Source organism: Pholis gunnellus, assembly GCF_910591455.1.
Source record: "Pholis gunnellus genome assembly, chromosome: 9".
Classification (NCBI taxonomy): domain Eukaryota; kingdom Metazoa; phylum Chordata; class Actinopteri; order Perciformes; family Pholidae; genus Pholis; species Pholis gunnellus.
Window position 1 is genome coordinate 3,494,004 of NC_136535.1, and position 20,252 is coordinate 3,514,255.

The following is a 20,252-nucleotide window of genomic DNA, read 5'->3' on the forward strand; positions in this document are numbered from 1 at the left end:
CTCAGAATGTTCTCTTGGGTACAAGCTACATTCTAGATCTGAGGTGTCATGAGTGTGGAGTATAAATATGTTACAGAACCGTTTAACCCTTTTATTTACTGTGTAAGTGTGATATGCATCTTTGCTTCCCAATTGACTGAGAGGTTTATTTACCTCCTTTAATTTGAACTTTTATGTTCTACACTTTATGTCACGGTACAGCATTGACAGCTGTGGTTCTTCTAACACCACTACTGACTGATTCCTGACAAAAGGTCTGTTAGCTGTGAAGGTGTGCAATAAAAGCACAACAGGTAGCCGTTTACAGCAATATGGGGGTTTATGATCAAACCTTATCAACACGTACCTCTTCGTTAACAGGCAGCATTTATCAGGCTGAAACGAGCAACATACAATAACTATGTGCAGCTAAGAGAGTTTGCTGGATCTGCAGGACTAGTCTTGTCTAATAACTGAATTGTTCCTGCGTTTACTTTGTTTTAACAACTTCTCTTTACATCTTGTTGTTTTGTGTATTTTCCCTGCAGACAAGGCCAGCGTGGACCGCAGGATCTCCGCCCTCTGCTACTGCACTGTCACACTCTATGAGTAGCTGCTCTCTCTCTCACACACACACACACACACACACAGAGGGACCAAGTCCTAAGACTATCGACAACCATCTTCACAAAGCCTCCGCTCCTTCCTGTAGCAGTTCAAGCACTTTTCATTTGAATCTGTATTTATCGTCATACTGGCTGCATCACGGACTGAACTGTGACAAGCGACTGATGCACAAATTTACAACCAAAGATGACAACGGATCTAGAAAAAAAACAAAGGCTGAAACCAGAAGTCCACTTTCAAGTGCAGTTTTCTTCAGACGCTGTTGGTGGAAAACCATCTGATCAACATGTATAAAAAAAAACTAATATCCATCTTTCAAGATATCATCATTTGTTTTGTACCAGAAGAAAAAGAGGATGGACAGGACTATGAGGCGGCGGTGATCCTGCTTACTATGGGATATCAGTGGTTATTTACTCTGTGTTTAATTTGTCATTGTTCTTATTTATTGGTTCAGAAGAACTTGGGTGTTTAAGTCTCCTGCCTATCTTGAAAACCTCAAGTATTGGAGTCGAAGGAATTGGAAGAAATTAGCAAAGGGCTTACGGCCAATCAGAAACACAACCTCTTGTTACAGAAACTAGTCAGCCATGGGAGCAAAGGAACTTTCTTGTGTTAGCTCAAGCACTTTATTGTGGATTGAGAGGAAGAGAAGTGTAACTGTAAAGGTAGATCTAATCACTCCTGCTCCCACCTTCAAAACGTACCTGCTCTGTATGCATGATGAGCGAGTCTACAGAATGCATACATTTCCCATAAGGCAGAGCAACCAGGGCGAAGTGTAATTGGCTGCAGCTCAACTTTGTGGGACCTCTTCTGTCAAGATCAACTTGTTTTTTTGATAGAACCACGTTTCTCTTTTTAGCTGAGTTTGATTTGATATATTTAAAGGGGCATGCCACTGATTTAAAGTAAGGATATTTATCGGCCTGTGCTACTTCAAATTAGACTCTTCTATTATCTCATTTTAATTTATCACGCATGTTCTCTAACTGAAAGGAAGTGTCATGTTAAATTGGAGGAATATCCCTTTAATTGCAGATACAACAGTTGTGTCTGGCATATGAAAGAATGCGCTACAATTTGAGTGCAGGCATTTTAAGGCTTCCTTGTTATTTACCATTGACATGATGTCAGATGCAATTGCTCACAAACATGAAACCAACATCATTTATAAAAAATACGTTTTGATAAATTGCAGAAAACACAGAGCTTTGATTGACTTTAGTTAACTTGATAATAATGTTGCACTTGCAAACTGCTAAGAGACACATTGTTTCCATTGTTACCCAGTTTTCTGTAGGAGTGTAACAAACCCATGTGGATGTGTTGGTTATGTTGCTCATAGTGATGAGGGGTTCAGGTACATTTAAGTGACGGCGGCGCACTCTGCTCCCATTTGTCACAAGGTCTGTAGGCCCCTGCATGGAGGAGGAAGGTGGCAGGCCCTTCTGTCACCACTGCAGTGCTGAACAACCAATCAGCAGCCACCTTAAACCCAGATGGAGTGAATGGTTGATAAGTTTCATTTTACTAAAATACTACATTTTTTACGTTCTGTCGGTATATGTAGCTAATTTTTTTTTTAACAAAACTTGATGTTTGCAAACTTGTATATATTTGTATGTGGTGCATGTGATGATTCCACTCCCCTCTTTTTGGGAGGGGAGTGAGTGAGTGAGTGTGTGTGTGTGTGTGTGTGAGGTCACAGCTTGAGGTTTGGGGGTGTCCATGATACCATCAGATGGCCTGCCTGTCAGTCAAAGAGCACAAATCTTTACATGTACATAGATGACTTTGATACGTTGTATTCGTTTCTGCCGAGGGTTTGATAAGAAACCTATCTTGGCACAACAGGGGTGTGTGCCAAAGAATAAAACATAACTTGTGGCAGCTCCAAAACTTTACAGAGAACTCTTTCTACCAGGACTGTTGTTTGTTTGTTTTGTGGGTCTTATGACAATTTCGGAAATGAGGGTGATCTCTTTAGATTTCAAACTCATCTCCCAAAATGTCTTGATACTCCGTTTGTCACAATCTGCACTGCCTAGCATCCACCCTGTCCCCCTGCCTCCCCTCAAGTCATCTGCTGTGCTCCTAACGGTGTATGTTCTGTTTGTATGGGTGAGTGTCTATAAACACACGTGCACTTGCCAGGTGTGCATTAAGGCCAGTAGTATACAGTTATTGATGGAAAAGGAGGTGCCTTCTTGTGAAAGTAGACAGAGGCCTACTCCTTTGTACAGGTGTGAATACATTCTTTTCTGTGTACAAATGTTTATAAATGCATTCACAGGCACCCAGAGGTCCCTGGGCCTGTTCCTCTGATGTACTGTTCTTTTTTCTGAGACATATCTGGGTTACAGTTTCCCTCGTCCTTGTCATGAGCACTCTGAACCACACAAAGCCTTTTACTGCACACGGAGTGAAGAGGGACAAATAAAGCTGATGGAAACCCGCCTGAACCTTTGCTCTGTACCATTTTTGTATCCATGGACTGTAACTGAAGATGGACTGTTTTGGATGAAGCATGGGTACCGAGTCAGCATTTGACCCTGTAGAACCTCTAGAATCTTGAATGTATGTACCCTGTTGTTTTACGCTTCTCCAGCTTGATCTGAATGCATTTTGAAGTCCCAACCATGATAATGCAACTCTCTCCAAGCACCGATTTTTAAAAAGAGAAATGTCAACGTAATACTTGTGTCCCTCACCAAGGGGTGTCTGTCTTTGTTCTTTATGGAACACAAATACAGTCTTTGTTATTAAAAAGAGAAAACATTACAACGTCTTGCTGTGTTTTATTCTTTGGGCTTGGGTCTGTCGATTTCTCAGACGAAACGATCTGAACTGAAAAACTTTATGTGATGATGATGATGATAATACAAATAATGATTAAAATATAATCAAATTGTGCTAACGATGTTGTGTTGACCCTGCCTCGTTGCGGGTGTGTTTGCCTTACTAGATTGTATCTGACACTGGTTCATCCACTTACCAACCAAGGCTTTATTATATTTTTGTATATGTATAAATATACATATACATACATACCATTGCGCGGCCATTCCTCTTTCTGTTAATAGCTACACCAGCCTTCTGTTGACATGCTAGAGGGGAACAAACAGTGGTGTCAGTCAGTGGACCAACTTACAGTTACAGTCACATAGCCGCCGCATATGCTAGTGATGCTGGTAGGGTTAAAGCAACACAAGCCGTTGTATCTGGTTCATGATCACAGTACTACAATATTCAACAGGAAAACCACTGACGATCAATAACATTATACACCACGGCACCCAGACCTTCACTCACAAAATACATACAGCACTAATGTTAACTGTGAATCAAGCAAATGATACCTGAGACTGACAATGGAGCACTTTCAAGTATGTAATACTATTATTATTTCTTATTTTAATAAATTAATTAATAAGTAAACAAATAAATGACAGAATTAATAAATAGGAAATAATATAGAAATGTATGATAAGAATGAAATGTATTTCCAATTGTGTGAACGCTTATTCAAACTTATTAATAAAGAAAACATTTCTAAAGACCAATCTGACTTAAAAATGTCAGTACACCACCTCAAAGTCAGACACTTCAAGGTTCCACCAAGTAACTCAATTAACTTGTGATTGATAGCAGACCACCTCAGAGTGTCACTCAGATAATATCAGGCCATCCTGATGTACATTTGTATTATTATTGTCACAGAATACATTTAGATTAATAGCAGATGACCTTTAAGTGTCAGTCGTACAGTATCAGGACATTCTTATCTTCCCTCTGAATTCAGATTAGAATTGTCAGGACACGTTCCATTGTCACAGACTACTTTCACTGCAGAATGATAGTAAGCCACCTCAGAGTGTAACCCAGAGAATATCCGGATATTCTGATGTACATTTTCATAATCGAAGATCTTTAAAATGAAATATTAGCTGTCTTCTCTCTAAATTTAGATAAGAATACAAATTAAACGACCTATTGCCACAAAATGTCACTTCAGATTTATAACAGATCATCAACAGGGTCACTCAAACAGTATCAGGAATTCTTATGGGAAATTTCAAAATTAAAGCCTTTTTTTAAATCCCATTTATGAGCTATGTTCCCTCTAAATTCAGATTACAATTAAAAGATAACAGCGTATTGTCACAAACTAATATCATATCAGATTAATAGCAGACCACCAAGTATCAGTCAGAGAATATCAGGACATCTGGATGGAGAATTTCAAAATTAAAGCCCTTTAAAAATAAGAAATAAAGCAAAATGTGGGAGGAATGAAAACAACTGAAAAAAACTTTGAAGAGCAACCAATCATATCAAAACTGAGGTTAGGACACACATGGTAAAATAAAACAATGCATGGGGGGAAATCCATCAGGCCTGTGTGAATGTGGTGTAGAAGAGGAAACAGCCAGAAGTGTGAATCAAAGTATTGAAGTATTGAATCTTAAGAAGTTATCTAGCATTGAGGAAGGAAAATATAAAGCCGTGTTTGAATTCACTTAAAGAAACTGGATTAATGAAGACGATTTAGTTAATTTTTTTACATTATTATTTGTAGTTAATTTGTTTTCTCCTCGTCCCTATTCTACGGGAATAGGTAACTCTGGCTCACACTCCAGCATAGTAGGTATCGGTAATGCACCTTTAAGGATAGTTGCCACCCTCTATTTAATAAAACGAAGAAGAAGAAGCAACTAGCGTTGATAGAACAGTGATGAAACTTTTACCCTGAAACTGCACACTCCGGTACAGTAGGTGGCGGCATGCACCTATTCAAGTTGGTTGCGATCCGCCAATCAAGTTTAAAGAAGAAGAAGAAGAAGAAGAAGAAGAAGAAGAAGAAGCGTCAACAGCAACACTAGCTTCAATACTAAAGCTGGTAGGAGCCTGTGGTCTGAGAGGTACAACTTTACAACAATAGCTGGTCTTCAGATGTCATTGAGTGTTATCATTGTTTATTTTACAGTAGCCTAGTTAGTGTTTGTCAGAGTAAAGGTCGAGATGGTCATATGCTGAATAACTTTACAGGTGACGTTACTTACCGTACAGTTCGGATAATGCTAACGTTTGTAACGATATATAACTTTAACGTTATTTAAAAAAAATCTCTTCAGTGTTTTATTGCTTAACAGTAAAGGAAATGTATCTAACATGAGTGTTAAGTGTCATTACCGAACGAGCTGCTCGTTAGCTAACTAACTTTTGGTTTGTAGCGTTAGCTACAGCTGTAGCGTTAATTAACTTAGCTACAGCTAACTAGCTAATTAGCTGTTAACTAACTAACTAGCTACAAATCAACCAGAACGTTATTGTTTGCGTCAAGGGAATTCAACGGGTGACTTCTGCTGTCAATGTGACCAATTTTTATTTAAGATGTCTCGAGAACAGCTGGTTGTACAACGGGCCAGGAAGTCCTTCCAGACGGGAAAAACCAAGCCTCTGGAGTACAGAAGCCACCAGCTGAAGAACCTGCTCCGCTTCATCTCAGAGAGACGGGGGGAGATTGCAGATGCTGTCAAACGGGACATCGGCAAGGTGTGGCTATTTCACCCAGGGCCAGAGAAGTGGGTATTCTTTGCCCTGGGGAGTCCTGGCAGCTCACTGGGCAGGATTGTAAAATATAGCAGAATGCATTTACCAACATTGTTCCAACATTCACTGCCTATATTATTTTTAGTCTCTGGAACAGCAGTTAGTTTTACGATCATTAGGAAAAACTCCAGGAAGTAAACGAGTCAAACTCGTTTAACGATTTGATTAAAACGAACACAAGTTTCCAGCTAAGAACACTTAACACAGCAAATTGTTGTTGAAGTTGCTCATCTATTTAGCTTCTGTTGTAATTTACACACTTTTAAAGAAGCACAAGCTCCACAGGCAGGTGTATATTTGGTTAGACTAGAGTTAGAGGTAAAAAAACAAAAACTCTCTGTATTTTTCAGTTTTATCTTAAAGGCAGGGTTGATTAGCTTGAGAAACTAGAAAGAGAATGCTAGATTAAAAAAATCATCCAACCTAAAACCCCAGCCCAGTGTTGCCAACTGTTTTCCAATGAAAGTATCTAGGCTTAGCAAGAATGTCGCCAAAACTGGCAGCCTCCTCTAGTTCCACTCCCCTAAAATTATTATTATGAATATCATAATGAACGTAAACAATGAACATGGCTATTGTTAGTACTCACAGCTATCAAGCTAGCAGCTTGTGGAAGACTCTGGTGACAAGCAATGAGTGCACTGGATGAATATGCGCAGACAGACAGACAGACAGACAGCCAGTCCAATCACTACATTGGACTGAATGAAATGATTGGACGGGTTTATTACAGTGCTGCTAGAGCCATAGATGCATGTCTTGGTAAATGGACTGTACTTGTATTTCTTTTTCCTAGTCTTCCGACCACTCAAAGCGCTTTAACACTACATGTCATCATTCACCCATTCATACACTGATGGCAGGGGCTACCATCTAAGGTGCCACCTGTCCATCAGGACTATCTAACATTCACACCAATATTCACACACCGTAGGCACAGCCTTCAGGAGCAGTTTGGGTTAAGTGTGTTGCCCAAGGACACATCTCGGAGCCATGGATTGACCCGCTTTACCTCTGAGCCACAGCCGTCTTGTCAGATCATTTGATTCATTGAACGCTGTCAGGATGTAATAAGAATTTCAAGATTAGCAACCCTGCTGTTTTTTAAATGTTTTTCTTATGAGTACAGTCGTGTACCTATAGCATCCTGGATTTGAATATTTTGGAACAAAATGTATGATAATAATTTTAGATCAAATAGGATCAAAATTGCTGCCAGACTGCACAGTAAATACATACAGCAGCTTTTTGAGCGCAGTGAACATGTTGTTTCTGACAGGCCTAATGCCAACAAAAATGCATTGAAGCAGAACATTTTGTCAGATAAAGAAATGTGTATTTTAGAAATGATAAAATCAGTTTTTTCAGTACATTTTGACTTTTAGAATTAACGCTCTGGAGTTATTGTAGTGTTTGGATCACATGAGTCAGAAACGACAAAGCCACCATTGAAATCTAATTCTACAAATCGCATAATAATATTAGCGTTGCCTGCTCTTTATCAGACACTGGGCAACAAAAAAGCATAATAGAAGCTGAGCAGCATTCAAATGTTTATTTAGAATTGGAATGTCAACGTTGTGAACAAAGCTTTAAACTCTTCGGTACAACCCTCACACAGTTATGAAATATAATTACCAATGGATGAAAGTCCTTGCTGGATGTCCTCACTTTCACCCTCATTCCTCCCACTTATGGATGTTTGACCAACAATTGCAGCAAGTCTCATCTCTGGCCTACAGATCAGATGGTCCTTATTTGTCTTCTGGTTTGTTATCCTTCTCTTTTTTCGCATACACTTTTTAAATTCAAACCATTTCTTTTTTTAACTGAGCCAAAGTCCGTATCTCGGGTGACCCAACATTTACTGCCTCGCAGCCCGGACGCTGTTGTCTCAATTTCTGCAGTAGTTTTTTTTTTTTTTTTTTTTTAATGTAGGGGCTATTCTTCTGTCATTTACGTCAACTTCACCCCACCGAGATCCGAACTCAATGCGAGCCACATTGGCATGTGGTCTGACAATGCGAGCAAGAACCCATCATAAGTTGTTTTGAAAAGACGTGTGTAACCTTTTGATGTAAAATGTGGTACATATAGAGTAACTGTGATCCATGTGTTTCTGCGTGACAGATCAATAAATTTGAATAAATGAACATACAAACTGAAGATGAGCACTACATCTAGTCCCTCCTTACGCTTTCAGAGTGCAAATGGGACTGAGCTGTTTGAGACGCTGGGACTGGAGGGAGAGATCAGTCTGTCTATGGAGAAGCTGGCAGAGTGGGCAGCTCCTCGGCCTGTAGAGAAGAGCCTCCTCACCATATCTGATGAGGTCTATGTGCAGCCGGAGCCTCTGGGAGTGGTGCTCATCATCGGGGCCTGGAACTACCCGTGGGCCGTCACCCTCCAGCCGCTGGTTGGAGCTATCGCTGCTGGTACTAAACATACCCATACACACCCATATGTATTTTCAAATAGGGGTACAAATAGGGGTTCAAATGGTCTTATTAAGTGTGCATAGCGTAGATGTAGCTACAGGGGCTACATGTGTAGACTCTATACGTTTAAAACAAATTATTAATGAAAGCAAATCGAGATATTGTTAAGAGTTACTCCTACTAGTAATACAATCCTAAAGGTACTCCTCCCTACCTGAAGGCCACCGTAGTTCTCTGACACACTTGGAAAGGGAGGGGTGAGCAGAGGGTTATTCAGTTGGTGGCAATCTGCAACCTCACCACTAGATGCCACTAAATCTCACACACTGCTCCTTAAGGGTTTTGTAGCGTGAGCGGGTCCTGCCCAACGGAAAGAAGGGTAGGATCACACCTAACACGGTGGTAACTCCGTCAGTAGTCCGACTTTAGGGGATTAGTGTCCCTCTGATGAGTCGGGAGTGTACCTTCGGCCTTTTATCTCACCCCGTAGCTGAATCGTTAGGATTTCGGAATTTCTGAGAGTCTTGTACGGCTACGCCCTAGGCGCTCTCAGTAGGATGTAACCCTAACACCCAGTATGAGTAGTTACGTACAACGTCTGTACCTTACTGCTGTCTACCATTGAAAACGGCACTAGATTAAATACACAGAGATTATATATATGTCTTGTTTGGCCTGATTGAGATCACTTTAATAGATGTATCACTAATTATTACATCCTCTGCTCAAAGCTAATAAAACCAGTTTGATAAAGTATGAAACGCTGTTAATTACCTAATTTTACATCATTAACGAGTTTGTTCTTATTTTAGATCCATTTTTGAAAATGATGCAGTGTTAATATCCAGCAAATTACATTCCATACATGTGAGCAGCTTGACTCCTTGTCGTTCAGTGCTTGTGCGTCAGGTATTATAAAACGGGAAGCAGAATATGCTCTCTGATAAACTAGGAACTTTATCAAAATAATGTATTACAGGATTCTCTGAGAGGATTGTGGGTGGTCCCTTGCGTCGCTTGTCCCATCGTCATTAGTTTGTCCTTTTTATTGGCAAAAGGCTTTTTTCTTCTTTACTACACAAGTGCTTAATGGTGTGATCAACGCAACCGTGAAGGGAACTTTTTGCACACCGTGATTACATACAAAGTTGATGCAAGGACGTGAATTTGCGTCGGGCCATACGTATACGCACAAGTTGAAATGGTTCAACCTGAGTGAGGAATTTGCATGATGAGATGTCGTGAAAGCCCATCAGCGATGACATTTTTCTCCTGTCGTCCTGGTATTGCATCGGAAACGTAGAAAAACGGAGAGAGCGCTATGATCATATCTCTACCTCACAGGGTTAAATAATGCCGTGAAGCGAGCAAGGAAGATTGTAGCCGACCCCTCTCACCCTGGACAAAAACTGTTCGTGCCCCTCCCATCTGGCAGGAGGCTGAGGTCCATCAGGACCAAGACCTCACGACACATGAACAGCTTCTTCCCTTCCGCAGTCTGGCTCATTAACTGAGCCCGGGACCCCCACTGACTGTCATCCCCAGGACAGATTCCTACCGGCCACTCCCCTGCATCCCTTCTATCCCTTCTATTACACTCAACACTTTTACTCTACACTTACATCTCACTTGTTTATAGTCCTGTTATCTGTTCGATTGTGCACTTTATTTTATATTTCGCTTTATTTTATATTTCACTTTATTTTATATATCTCTGTACATTTTAATATGTTTCTACTTGCACTGATTGTTGTGACTGTTAAATGTTATGCACCTCCCGTCATGTCAAATTCCTTGTATGTTTAACATACCACGGCAATAAACGGTTCTGATTCTGATGGTTTAGGCCTAGATTCTGTTTTCATCGTTGATGGAGCAGCTGCAGTGTTAGCAGAAAGCTTATCGATTTAAAAGTTGTTTGCTTGTCATCTTGAGGATGGACCAGACAAAGCATGAAGTCACACTACCAATCGGCATCATAATGCAGTTATTGCAGCATCCTTTTGATCCATTTCTTGCAATTAAACACAGCACACTCTGTTTATTTTGTGTTCATATCGAGACCTAATACATAATGTTCACCACTTTCTAAACCTAGCCATAAGTTTTCATGCATGAATATAAACAATTAGAAAAACTTTTATTTCCCTTATAACTACAATAAATTGTCAAGTTTTACCAAGATTCTTGCTACCACAAACATGTTAATGATGCATTGTAGTTTCAGCTTTTAACAAAGAAATGGAAATGAATGAATACAAAAGGTTGGTAACTTTATATCAAACAGTGTTATTCCTGTTTAGGCTGTCATTTTTAATGCAGCTATTCATATACAAATGAAGACAAACTCCAATTTATTAGCCATTATTTTGTATAGTATGTCTGAACATGTTACTACATGTAATAACAGTGCACATGATTCAATATGTCTATCAAGCAATGACTTCCAAACCTCATTTAACTATTACCTGTATGTTTTCAAGAAAACTATGCTGTGTTATATGAAACATGTCAAATATTGAAGTAGACATGCTGCAAGTGTCTGTCTGTCTTAATAGTATTGGGAAAATAATAATAATGTTAAAGTGTCCTTAATTAGAAAATACATTGCATGATTTTGATGTAAAAATCTGCCAACGGTAGCTTAAAATCTCTTTGTATTAGTTAAGAGTTCCTTCAAACACTTCCTAGGTGCTTATTACAAGAATCTATGGGTTGCAAGTAGTCCAGACACACTAAAGGGAGAGGATAGGACGAGGGGAAGAGGATTTCCAGGGGAGGCACTTTCCCTGTTATGAACATTTACAAAGCAGCAATAGTGGTTATTTCAGCCACAGCTGGTGAAAAGTGACACAAATGATCCCACGAGTAACGGCAGGTGAAAATGGGCTTTGCATAACGATTGTGATCGCTCACGTTGTCTCTTTCATCTTTTAGGGAACGCTGCAGTAATAAAGCCATCCGAGGTCAGCTCTCACTCCGCCAAGGTCATGGAGGAACTTCTGCCTCAGTATCTAGACAAAGTGAGCCTCCTGCTTCCTTCAAAATGATTCATCTCTTTAGCTACATCTGGTGTGAATGGGGGGGTTTTAATGACTGCATATTTTCCACCTAGGATCTGTACCCAGTGGTAACAGGTGGAGTGTCAGAGACCCAGGAGCTGCTGAAGCAAAGGTTTGACCACGTCTTCTACACAGGAAGCAGCGCCGTGGGTAAACTGGTGATGGAGGCTGCGGCTCGCCACCTCACCCCAGTGACCCTGGAGCTGGGAGGGAAGAGCCCCTGCTACATCGACAAGAACTGTGACATCCGTGTCGCATGTCGGTCAGTCTGAACTGTAAAATGTATCACAAAACGCTGCCGTTACGTGAGCTCCCTTTGCGACTTAAAAAAACAGAACAACACACAGCAGTTGGGGAGCTACGGCAATGTAAGAGTGTGTCTTCAAGGTTTGAGGCTCTTTCATTATTGTTTCTCCCAATACAGACGCATCACATGGGGAAAGTTTGTCAACTGTGGCCAGACGTGCATTGCTCCAGACTTCATCCTGTGTGAAGCCTCTATCCAGAGCCAAGTAATAGAAGAGATCAAGAAGTGCATCAAGGTTGGTCTAAGATTAGGTTTGTAATGTGTCAGTTCTTATCAGAAGGGAATCTGACGCATCATCTAGCTATAAAGCAAGACATTTCTGTCTGTGTGCTCTTCGCATATCTCAAAGAGCTCATGTGATCTACTGGGTGGGTGTAATGCTGGGGACCGCAGCGGGCAGACAGTAGCTCATTGACTGCGGTTCTCTTTAGGCGCTGGAAGTAGGAGGGCCATTACATTAGTACAATCATTCCAGTCCGACCAGTGTGCGTCTAAACTGGAGGCTGTGGGAAGAGTTTTTTACTCACAGGTCTACAGATTTGCTCTCATTCTAATCTGCAGCCAACTGTCTGCACGGCTCCATCTCAGCTGTCTGACGAAGCCGCGACTCTCGCTGAAGCATTTATTTACACTTCAAGACACAACACTTACATTTTCTCTTAATTGAAGAAAACAGTTCATCTGGGTGGATGGAGGATTTATGCGTACACGCGGATTCTCCCTAGTAACCAGCATGTGTGTAGCGACAGCTCACATTTCTCATCATGCAGTGCTGGACCGAGTATTGTGTTAAGTTTGCTTAAGTTTTCCCGCTGCAGACGACAAGCACAACTCCACAGATTTGTGTATTTGCCTCACAAAAACAAAAGTAGGAGGTTCAGTCAAGATCGACAGGGGAAAATGTGTCAGTGAATGTCTGAGTTGCAGCTTGAACCTTTTAGAACATGTAAATTCACGCAAAGCCAGGTCTTCACTTGGACAAGTAACTCATAAGACATGGCTTGAGAAGGACCGGGATCCGCCACCGTCCAGTTAACTTGACGTCAATCTCTACTGGAGGAGTGGTCGTTTTCCAATGCCGGGGAGCGGGGGCTGCTTGGCTGGGCACACCGCAGGGAGGTCACCCTCCCAGCTGCACAGGGTGTCGTCGCCCCGTGGTGGCCCCGCCTCTGAGACCCAGCAGCTGCCTCCTTGCTTTTTTTTCAGTAGTTTTTATCTTTTCAATGAATCCGCTACACTTATGCAATAAGAAGCTACCCTTTATGGCATTCTCTTAATCAGTTGCGTGTTTTCATACAAAATGAGCTTTCCGCACACGACCATATCACAGCCAAATATCTGATGACTGTGGTGTGGTGTTATATATTTGATTCAGTCTTGATTTGGGTTTTTACATTTTAAAGGGTTGTAAATCTAGTTCTTCAAAAGTTGTAGCACACCAGTCAACTTGAATCAAATAATAAATTGCGGTTGGTGAGAATGCTGAGTGGCTAGTAACTTTGGAAAATCACCAGCCACAATGGCTTGTGGGCAAAACAAAGTCCAGCCCTGCCTACAGGTTATGTTATGACACAAGCCATCTTTTTCAGGTCACAGCCCTCGACAGCCATAGTTTGTCGTTGATCTTAGTTGAGATGTACTGTGCTATATTCTGACATGCCTTTTTATACTTCTTTTCCATGTATACACAGAATGGTGATGAAAATGTGTCTGAAAGTCATGGCAATGTGTTGGTAAAGATGTTCGTGACCCTGTTGTAAGTAATCTGACATAATTGATCTTCTATTTTACACAATGCAGGAGTTTTACACAGATAATCCAGAAACGTTTGAGGACTACGGACGCATTATAAACCAGCGGCACTTTAAGCGGCTCATGGCTCTAATGGAGGGGAGCACAGTGGCTGTTGGTGGAAACAGTGATGAATCCCAGTGCTACATAGGTACATGCTTTGTTTGACCAATAGGTTGCTAAAAATAATTTGTACTGTGTGTTAGGCAAGCAGCTAAATTTCAGTAAACTGAATTGATTGTGGTGGTGGTTAGTTCAAGAGTCCGGTTGAGTAGCCCATGTTTTATTGATGCTAGGCCTTACTGGCATGCACACGGTGTTTAACACTCTTAAGAAGTGGCTTTGCTCAATGACATAGTGCCCCAGACTATTTAGGGCGGCTGTGGCTCAGAGGTGGAGTCTAATGAGAAGGTCGGCGGTTTGATCCTTGGCTCCCCCAGTCCTTGCCAATGTGTCCTCGGTAGCAGTTAATTTTCCGTTCAAATTATTACTCAAACTATAGAATCATTACTGGCCACAATCTAAGAGTAAGACAGTAGAAGTCTACACTGATGAAGAGGGCCAGCCTGTGAGGAAAAGTCAGCTAGGCCGTAAAAGCCCAAATTTGGTAGCTCTGGCACATTCTAATGCCATTATGCCATCATATACTCATCTCTATTATTGAATATTTAATGAGTTTGCCTACCTAATTGTAAACCAACAAGTTCTCACTCCCAACTCGTGAAATAGCGGCACTTGGTCAGTGGCCCTAAGCTCTAATCTATGACGCTCTACAGACCCTCTAGCGTTAGCTTTGGACTTTGGTCAGTTTCCTGTTGTTAAATGCAAAGTGTCTTTTCAAATAAAATGTCCAAGTCTGTCTGTTAAGTAACTTGCATTAGTAAAGTACAGACGTAACAAAACTAAGGGGAAATGACATTGACTTGGTTCCACACGAGACACAAATAGCGGTTTCCTGGGTGAAGGGCCTTTTGGTTGGTTGATTTTATTTTATTATTTTTAAAAAAAAAAAGTCTATTGTGTCGGCCCAAAAGGCACGTGGGCTCACTGGGGAAGTGTCCGTTTTTCCATATAGATGTCTCTGAAAAGAGTGTAGCTTGTTTCTTCATGGACGATAGCCGGTGTGGTCATCTTGGATTCATAACAGTGAAAGGCATTTGTTTGTTGCCAAACATGTTTTTGGTGGAGTATAATGGCAAATGTTTCTGCTCTCTGTATGATCAAACTATTAGACACTGTCTAAACAACAAGCCTATTTTTGCACCATTTCAGGAGCTATTTCATAGAGGTCTTCTTTGTTGCACAAGTGGCTGATTGCATGTAAGGTAGAGACATTCAATCCAATTCTAGTTTGGCTTCTTGTCTTTGTCTCGTCTGCTTTGGTAGTTGAAAAGGTGTTGGGTATGTTGTCCTTTTAGTTGTTGAACCTCATGAGCTGAACTGATGGGTGTAGGCACAGGTACAGTAAACTAATGACATTGAAGATATTCCTAATCCAAACTCCCTCTCATCCATATGTAAAATGTTGATTACTTTATAGTCATAACAGAATAGGCTAACATTTTATTTCTTGCCATGGTACAACTGGCAACCATAACACTACACCATCTTGTTTGTCCACTGTACATAAAGCAGTGCCCGTGCTCTTGGAGTAAGCCTCTTCTTCCTCTCTCCTGGCAGCCCCCACCGTGTTGAAGGATGTGACGGGGGAATCCAATGTGATGAAGGAGGAGATCTTTGGGCCACTGCTTCCCATCATCACTGTCAGCGGTGTAGACGAGGCCATCCAGTTCATTAACGAGAGAGAAAAACCTCTGGTTATATACATCTTCTCCCATGACAACAAGGTAAACACATCCCTTTATTCTAGTTAGTATTTAAAAGAATGAGTTGTCTGTGAATTTATAATTCAAATGTGTTGATAAGATTGTACCCACAGTGCTCTGTCTGATGGACTGTTTGTATCTAATGAACAGCTGATCAAAAGGGTGATAGCAGAGACGTCCAGTGGAGCTCTGCTGGCTAATGACTGCCTGGTACACTTCACTGTTAGTGCTCTGCCCTTTGGAGGAGTTGGTGAGTGTGTAACTGTTCAACCAACCTGCAGCTATTCAGCCTCCTTTTTTATTTGGAAGAACAAAGCTGACGCACATGTATAGCTGACTTGTTCTTCCATCTCTCGCTCAGGTAACAGCGGTATGGGTTGTTACCATGGTCAGCACAGCTTTGACCAGCTCAGCCACCTGCGCAGCTGTCTGATCAAGCAGCTGAAGATGGAGGGAGTCAACAGCATGCGCTACCCCCCCCACACAGCCAAAAAGCTGGGCTGGGCGCGGTTCTTTCTGCTCAAGCGGGTCAACGTGTGCAGGCTGCGGCGCATGGCACTGCTGGCCACGTTGGCTGGCTTGGCAGCGTTTGTGGTGCAGGTAAAGAAACTAAAATATCCCAATTCGGTCAAAGGAGCAGCAACAGATTTTGCTTTGATATGGGCAATGTGTTACTTAACACATTAGTTTCTAGGACGTTTCCTGTAAAGAACAATTTGGTAGTAATTACAAGGGGTTGAAGTTCTGAGACATCTGAGTTTAGTGCGTTTCGTTCAGTTTATGATCAGTTTTCCTGAAGAATTTCCTTGAAACGATTGCTGCATTTGTACCCAAGTAACTATTAAGTCATTGTTCAACACTTTATTCTCTGTGTTAAATCCAATGCTTGCCTGTAGACTGGTTTCACTTTCTTGCTGTGAAATGACTAAAAGTCTCTAGATCAAGCTAGCATATGATAGGAGTAAATTAATTGAATAATAAGTTGAACACAGTCTCCATTTCTCTTATGATTAGTACTAAATTGCATCGTCCTTTTCAGGAACCTTCCTATGAATTTACAGATACAACTCTGTGTTCCTTTACACTGATCTGTAAAATAAAGCATCACCATGATTTATTGTTGGGACAAATGCATAAAATGCAATAACACCATTTTTGTAAGATTTTGAGTATGAAAACAATAAAAAAAAAAAATGCAGATTATGTATCATCCTCATTAATATTATTAGTGTCAGATTACTTAACTTTAAAATCCTTTCCTGGAGTCTGGTCCTTTATCTGAATAAGCAGCCTGCCTATCACACCATGGGTTAGTAATCAACCCGAACACCAGAGACCAATAACAACGACCGTAACAACTTTTCATCAAAATGACCAATGGTTGTCAATTGTTTCTGCTAGTAAGACTCCTGTTACCTTCGAGGGCAACACCATTAAAGCACTGTATTAAAATATAAGACCAAACTAGAAATGTGTTTGTCAGTCTTTTAACTCTTTCTCCTCCTGTCCATTGGTTCCTATTGAAGATGTAAATCTTATAGCAATGTACTATTTGATTTTTTTTAAAAGGCTCGGTGACGATAAGAGCCAGGTGCTGTAGCTTTAAGCAAAGAGAAGTGCATTTGATGGAGACTGTTTTTAATAGATTTTAGTCAACAGTGGAGCTCTATGGCTCAGAGGAGTAAGATATATCAGGCTTTGGATAGACACACAGTACTTGTTAGGAACACCAATCCATTGTTGGTTCTGGTGTTTTCATTTGGTGACGCCAAGAAAAATGCAGAATCCATAAACCATATCCTTCAAACTGTTGTCATGCTAGAGGGATAATGTGCTTTGTTCTTGGACCTGGTGCAGTGTTTCCACAGTCGCTGACTTATTTAAAGGACCAGCGTGTAGGATTTAGGAGTATTTGTTTGCAGAAATTCAATATGATATTCATAACTGTTTTCATTTGTTAAACTAAGAAAATGAGTTTTCGTTAGCTTAGATTGAGCTGTTGAGCGACAGCTGATTTGGAAGTGAAGAGTCTTCCTGACCTGCAGGCCCCAGCAGCCACACCTCCTCCTCTCTGATCTGCATCACTGGTGCACCACAGGGCTGTTTGCACCGCCTCCTTCTGTTCGCCCTGTTCACTTACGACTGCATGGATTTTACACTGAAATGACAACTGACACAGAAGCAGAGAAAGCCTCGTGGGGAGGGGCGGGGGGAGGGGCGGGGGGAGCTGCGCTCATGTGATTGGTTGAAAATGAGGCTGACATCTGATTGGCTACAGATGGTCCATGGTGAAAAAAATGCATTTGCGAATCCAGCCATGTCAGGGGAGTCTCATAAAACCCACAAACAAATGTGTAGCAATCCACAAATAAATGCAGTACGATCCACAAATAAATACATACAAATCCACAAACAAATAGAAAACTCCACACACAAATACATACAAATGCAGAAATATATTTCTGATTTTTTTTTTTACATTTATATAAATCGTAATTTATTTATGTGTGCATTGGAATATATTTGTGAATCGTTCTGTGTGCATTTGTGAATCAAATTTATTTGTAAATCCTTCTGTGTGCATTTGTAAATCGAATATATTTGTGGATTGTTCTGTGCGCATTTGCAATTATTGAGACTGATCTGACCCCACCCCTATGTCTCTTCTTACTGGAAGTTGTGCACGCACATAAACATCCACACATCCACATCCACTATTGTGAAATAAGGGGCAGGGTCACAATCTTCCAGTAAGTGATTATAGTCATCAACTGTTGTATTGTGTATTATTGTTTGAAATGACCTAGTTGTGTTCACAGTGATATATATTAATAATTTATACCCAGTCTAAAGTTTATTTTAGTCAAATGTGGCACACAACTTTAAGTGGAAAAGTTGGCCAAAAAATTGGGTGTTGTGTATAAAATACCCCAAATACAGGTATATGACGTTAGCTTATCATCTGAAAATGTTTTTAATTGTAAAGATTACAGATCAAAGATAGGTGTACATAGACCCTTCAATATTAACACCATTTTACCCAGACTGAGTTATCCTCAAAGTATATATTTTAATATATAATGAAAGAGGGTATTGGGACCAATAAAAAACATGAAACTTTGTTATTGAAATTTCTGCTGGTTGGGCCCTTTTTTGAGTTTGATTGATTGGACTATTCTTAATTTAGGTGGTGTTCTCTTTCAACGCCACCTGATCATTGTGTTGCCCAACAACCATTGGATGACTGGCGGCCGTGGATCAGAGATCTTCCAATCGGAAGATGGGCAGTTCATATCGATGTGTCCTTGGGCTGTCCCATCGGTGTACGAATATGAATATGATTGCACTATGATGCAATGGGTGTGAATGTGTTTAGTCCTGATGTACAGGTGGCACATTGCGTGTGGGAACTGTTGGGAATGGGTGAATGATGACATGTAGCTTAAAGGCGCTGTACTTAAAGTCTGTTTACCATTTAGCATGTCACTAATGACTTGTCTTACAGAACAAGATGTAGTTGTCCTGTAAGTGCTAATTCTTTGTTAATAATTTACATACTTTATTATCCCATTGTTTCACCCAGGACTCAAAAGTGAGACTGTATTGAATATTCAGTATTAATCAGTGCCAGCATGACTAGAGAAAGGCTGATGGTATCATATTCACCTTAACAGCAGGAAATCTTTGTGTTTTATGCAACAGTTATACTTCATGTAACAATTGGAAAAACTATTATTTTGACGAGAGATGTGTTTATTTTCTAACAGTAGGGTATTTGTGTGATGACCTTTTAAATAACGACAAAATAGTTTCTCAAGATAACCAGATATTCGTACCTCCCCCCCATACCCACAATCCTACAGGCCTGTACCGTCTTACAACAATGGCTTTGTCTGCGGCAGACAATGTGTGGTGTTGTCCAAGATATCTAACCTCATAATGCCCCCCCCATCTACCCTCCCTTTAATTACCCAGCATGCTCCACTGTCCTCTGCTAAATGGCCCCTTTTGTTTTGGTCCACCCCACCACCTTTGTTGACATCTACACTTGTGCTTCTGTGAGTAGTTCAACTATCTGTTATCCCTGTGTCTCAAACAGTCTCTTTACACTTGTCTGGATCTCCTGTTTCTTGCAGAGATTCCTACAATGAGGCTGAGGAGCAGAAGCTGGTGGTGCAGGTGAACGTGGGACTGCCACCCGACTCCTGACCTGTAGTAAAAATACAGCACTCCTGTGATTTACTGGTCCATTACATTTCCCATGTATGCATTACTGTAGACTGATTTCTGTCTCTTAAATATATGGTTTTATAGCATTTCAAGTATGTTACATCTGAAGCTGCTACCAGAGTTTAATATTGTTTCACAGCATGTTTATAGCACTATAATCTGCAATATTGGTATTGAATTTGGTGATTGGAGAGTTTTCTTTTAGTTTGTGAAATTATGAAAAATTCCAACACTGGTAATAAAACTGTGTAACATGTCTGCTTTTAATGATGCCAGTTCTGTTTTTTGTTTCTGCAAATATGCATAAACACAAAAAGTATATTATAAATCACTGTCCTGCTGTTGTTTTTTATTGATTAACTAATTTACGATTTGA

The 20,252-nt window shown here is 40.6% G+C and overlaps 2 protein-coding genes across 3 annotated transcripts in view; both read left to right on the forward strand.

The window, feature by feature from the left end:
* ulk2 (unc-51 like autophagy activating kinase 2) overlaps positions 1-3,387 on the forward strand; it is a 41,958-nt gene extending 38,571 nt beyond the window's left edge. Inside the window, exon 27 of the mRNA XM_079165685.1 lies at positions 528-3,387. Coding sequence (XP_079021811.1) covers positions 528-592 — 65 coding nt within the window. The 3' untranslated portion in view covers positions 593-3,387. The remainder of the gene's footprint in view (positions 1-527) is intronic.
* Positions 3,388-5,420: 2,033 nt separating this feature from the next.
* Positions 5,421-20,148, forward strand: aldh3a2a (aldehyde dehydrogenase 3 family, member A2a). Of its 2 annotated transcripts, XM_079166068.1 has the most exons (11): positions 5,421-5,531; positions 6,004-6,165; positions 8,426-8,657; positions 11,598-11,683; positions 11,776-11,984; positions 12,147-12,264; positions 13,830-13,971; positions 15,501-15,667; positions 15,797-15,896; positions 16,008-16,246; positions 19,783-20,148. In XM_079166068.1, exons 2-11 carry the CDS (start codon positions 6,004-6,006, stop codon positions 19,795-19,797), a joined length of 1,470 nt encoding a protein of 489 aa, XP_079022194.1. In that variant the 5' UTR covers positions 5,421-5,531; the 3' UTR covers positions 19,798-20,148. The 2 variants fall into 2 exon arrangements, with proteins under 2 accessions (XP_079022194.1, XP_079022193.1); XM_079166067.1 differs by lacking the exon at positions 19,783-20,148 and having other exon boundaries at positions 16,008-16,949.
* Positions 20,149-20,252: the final 104 nt, after the last annotated feature.

Excerpts from the sequence above, each read along its gene's own strand:
- aldh3a2a (XM_079166067.1), top strand. The coding sequence starts at position 6,004 with ATGTCTCGAGAACAGCTGGTTGTACAACGGGCCAGGAAGTCCTTCCAG. Across the intron at positions 11,684-11,775 it reads TGCCTCAGTATCTAGACAAA|GATCTGTACCCAGTGGTAAC; the intron begins GTGAGCCTCCTG and ends TTTTCCACCTAG. Across the intron at positions 13,972-15,500 it reads TGAATCCCAGTGCTACATAG|CCCCCACCGTGTTGAAGGAT; the intron begins GTACATGCTTTG and ends CTCTCCTGGCAG.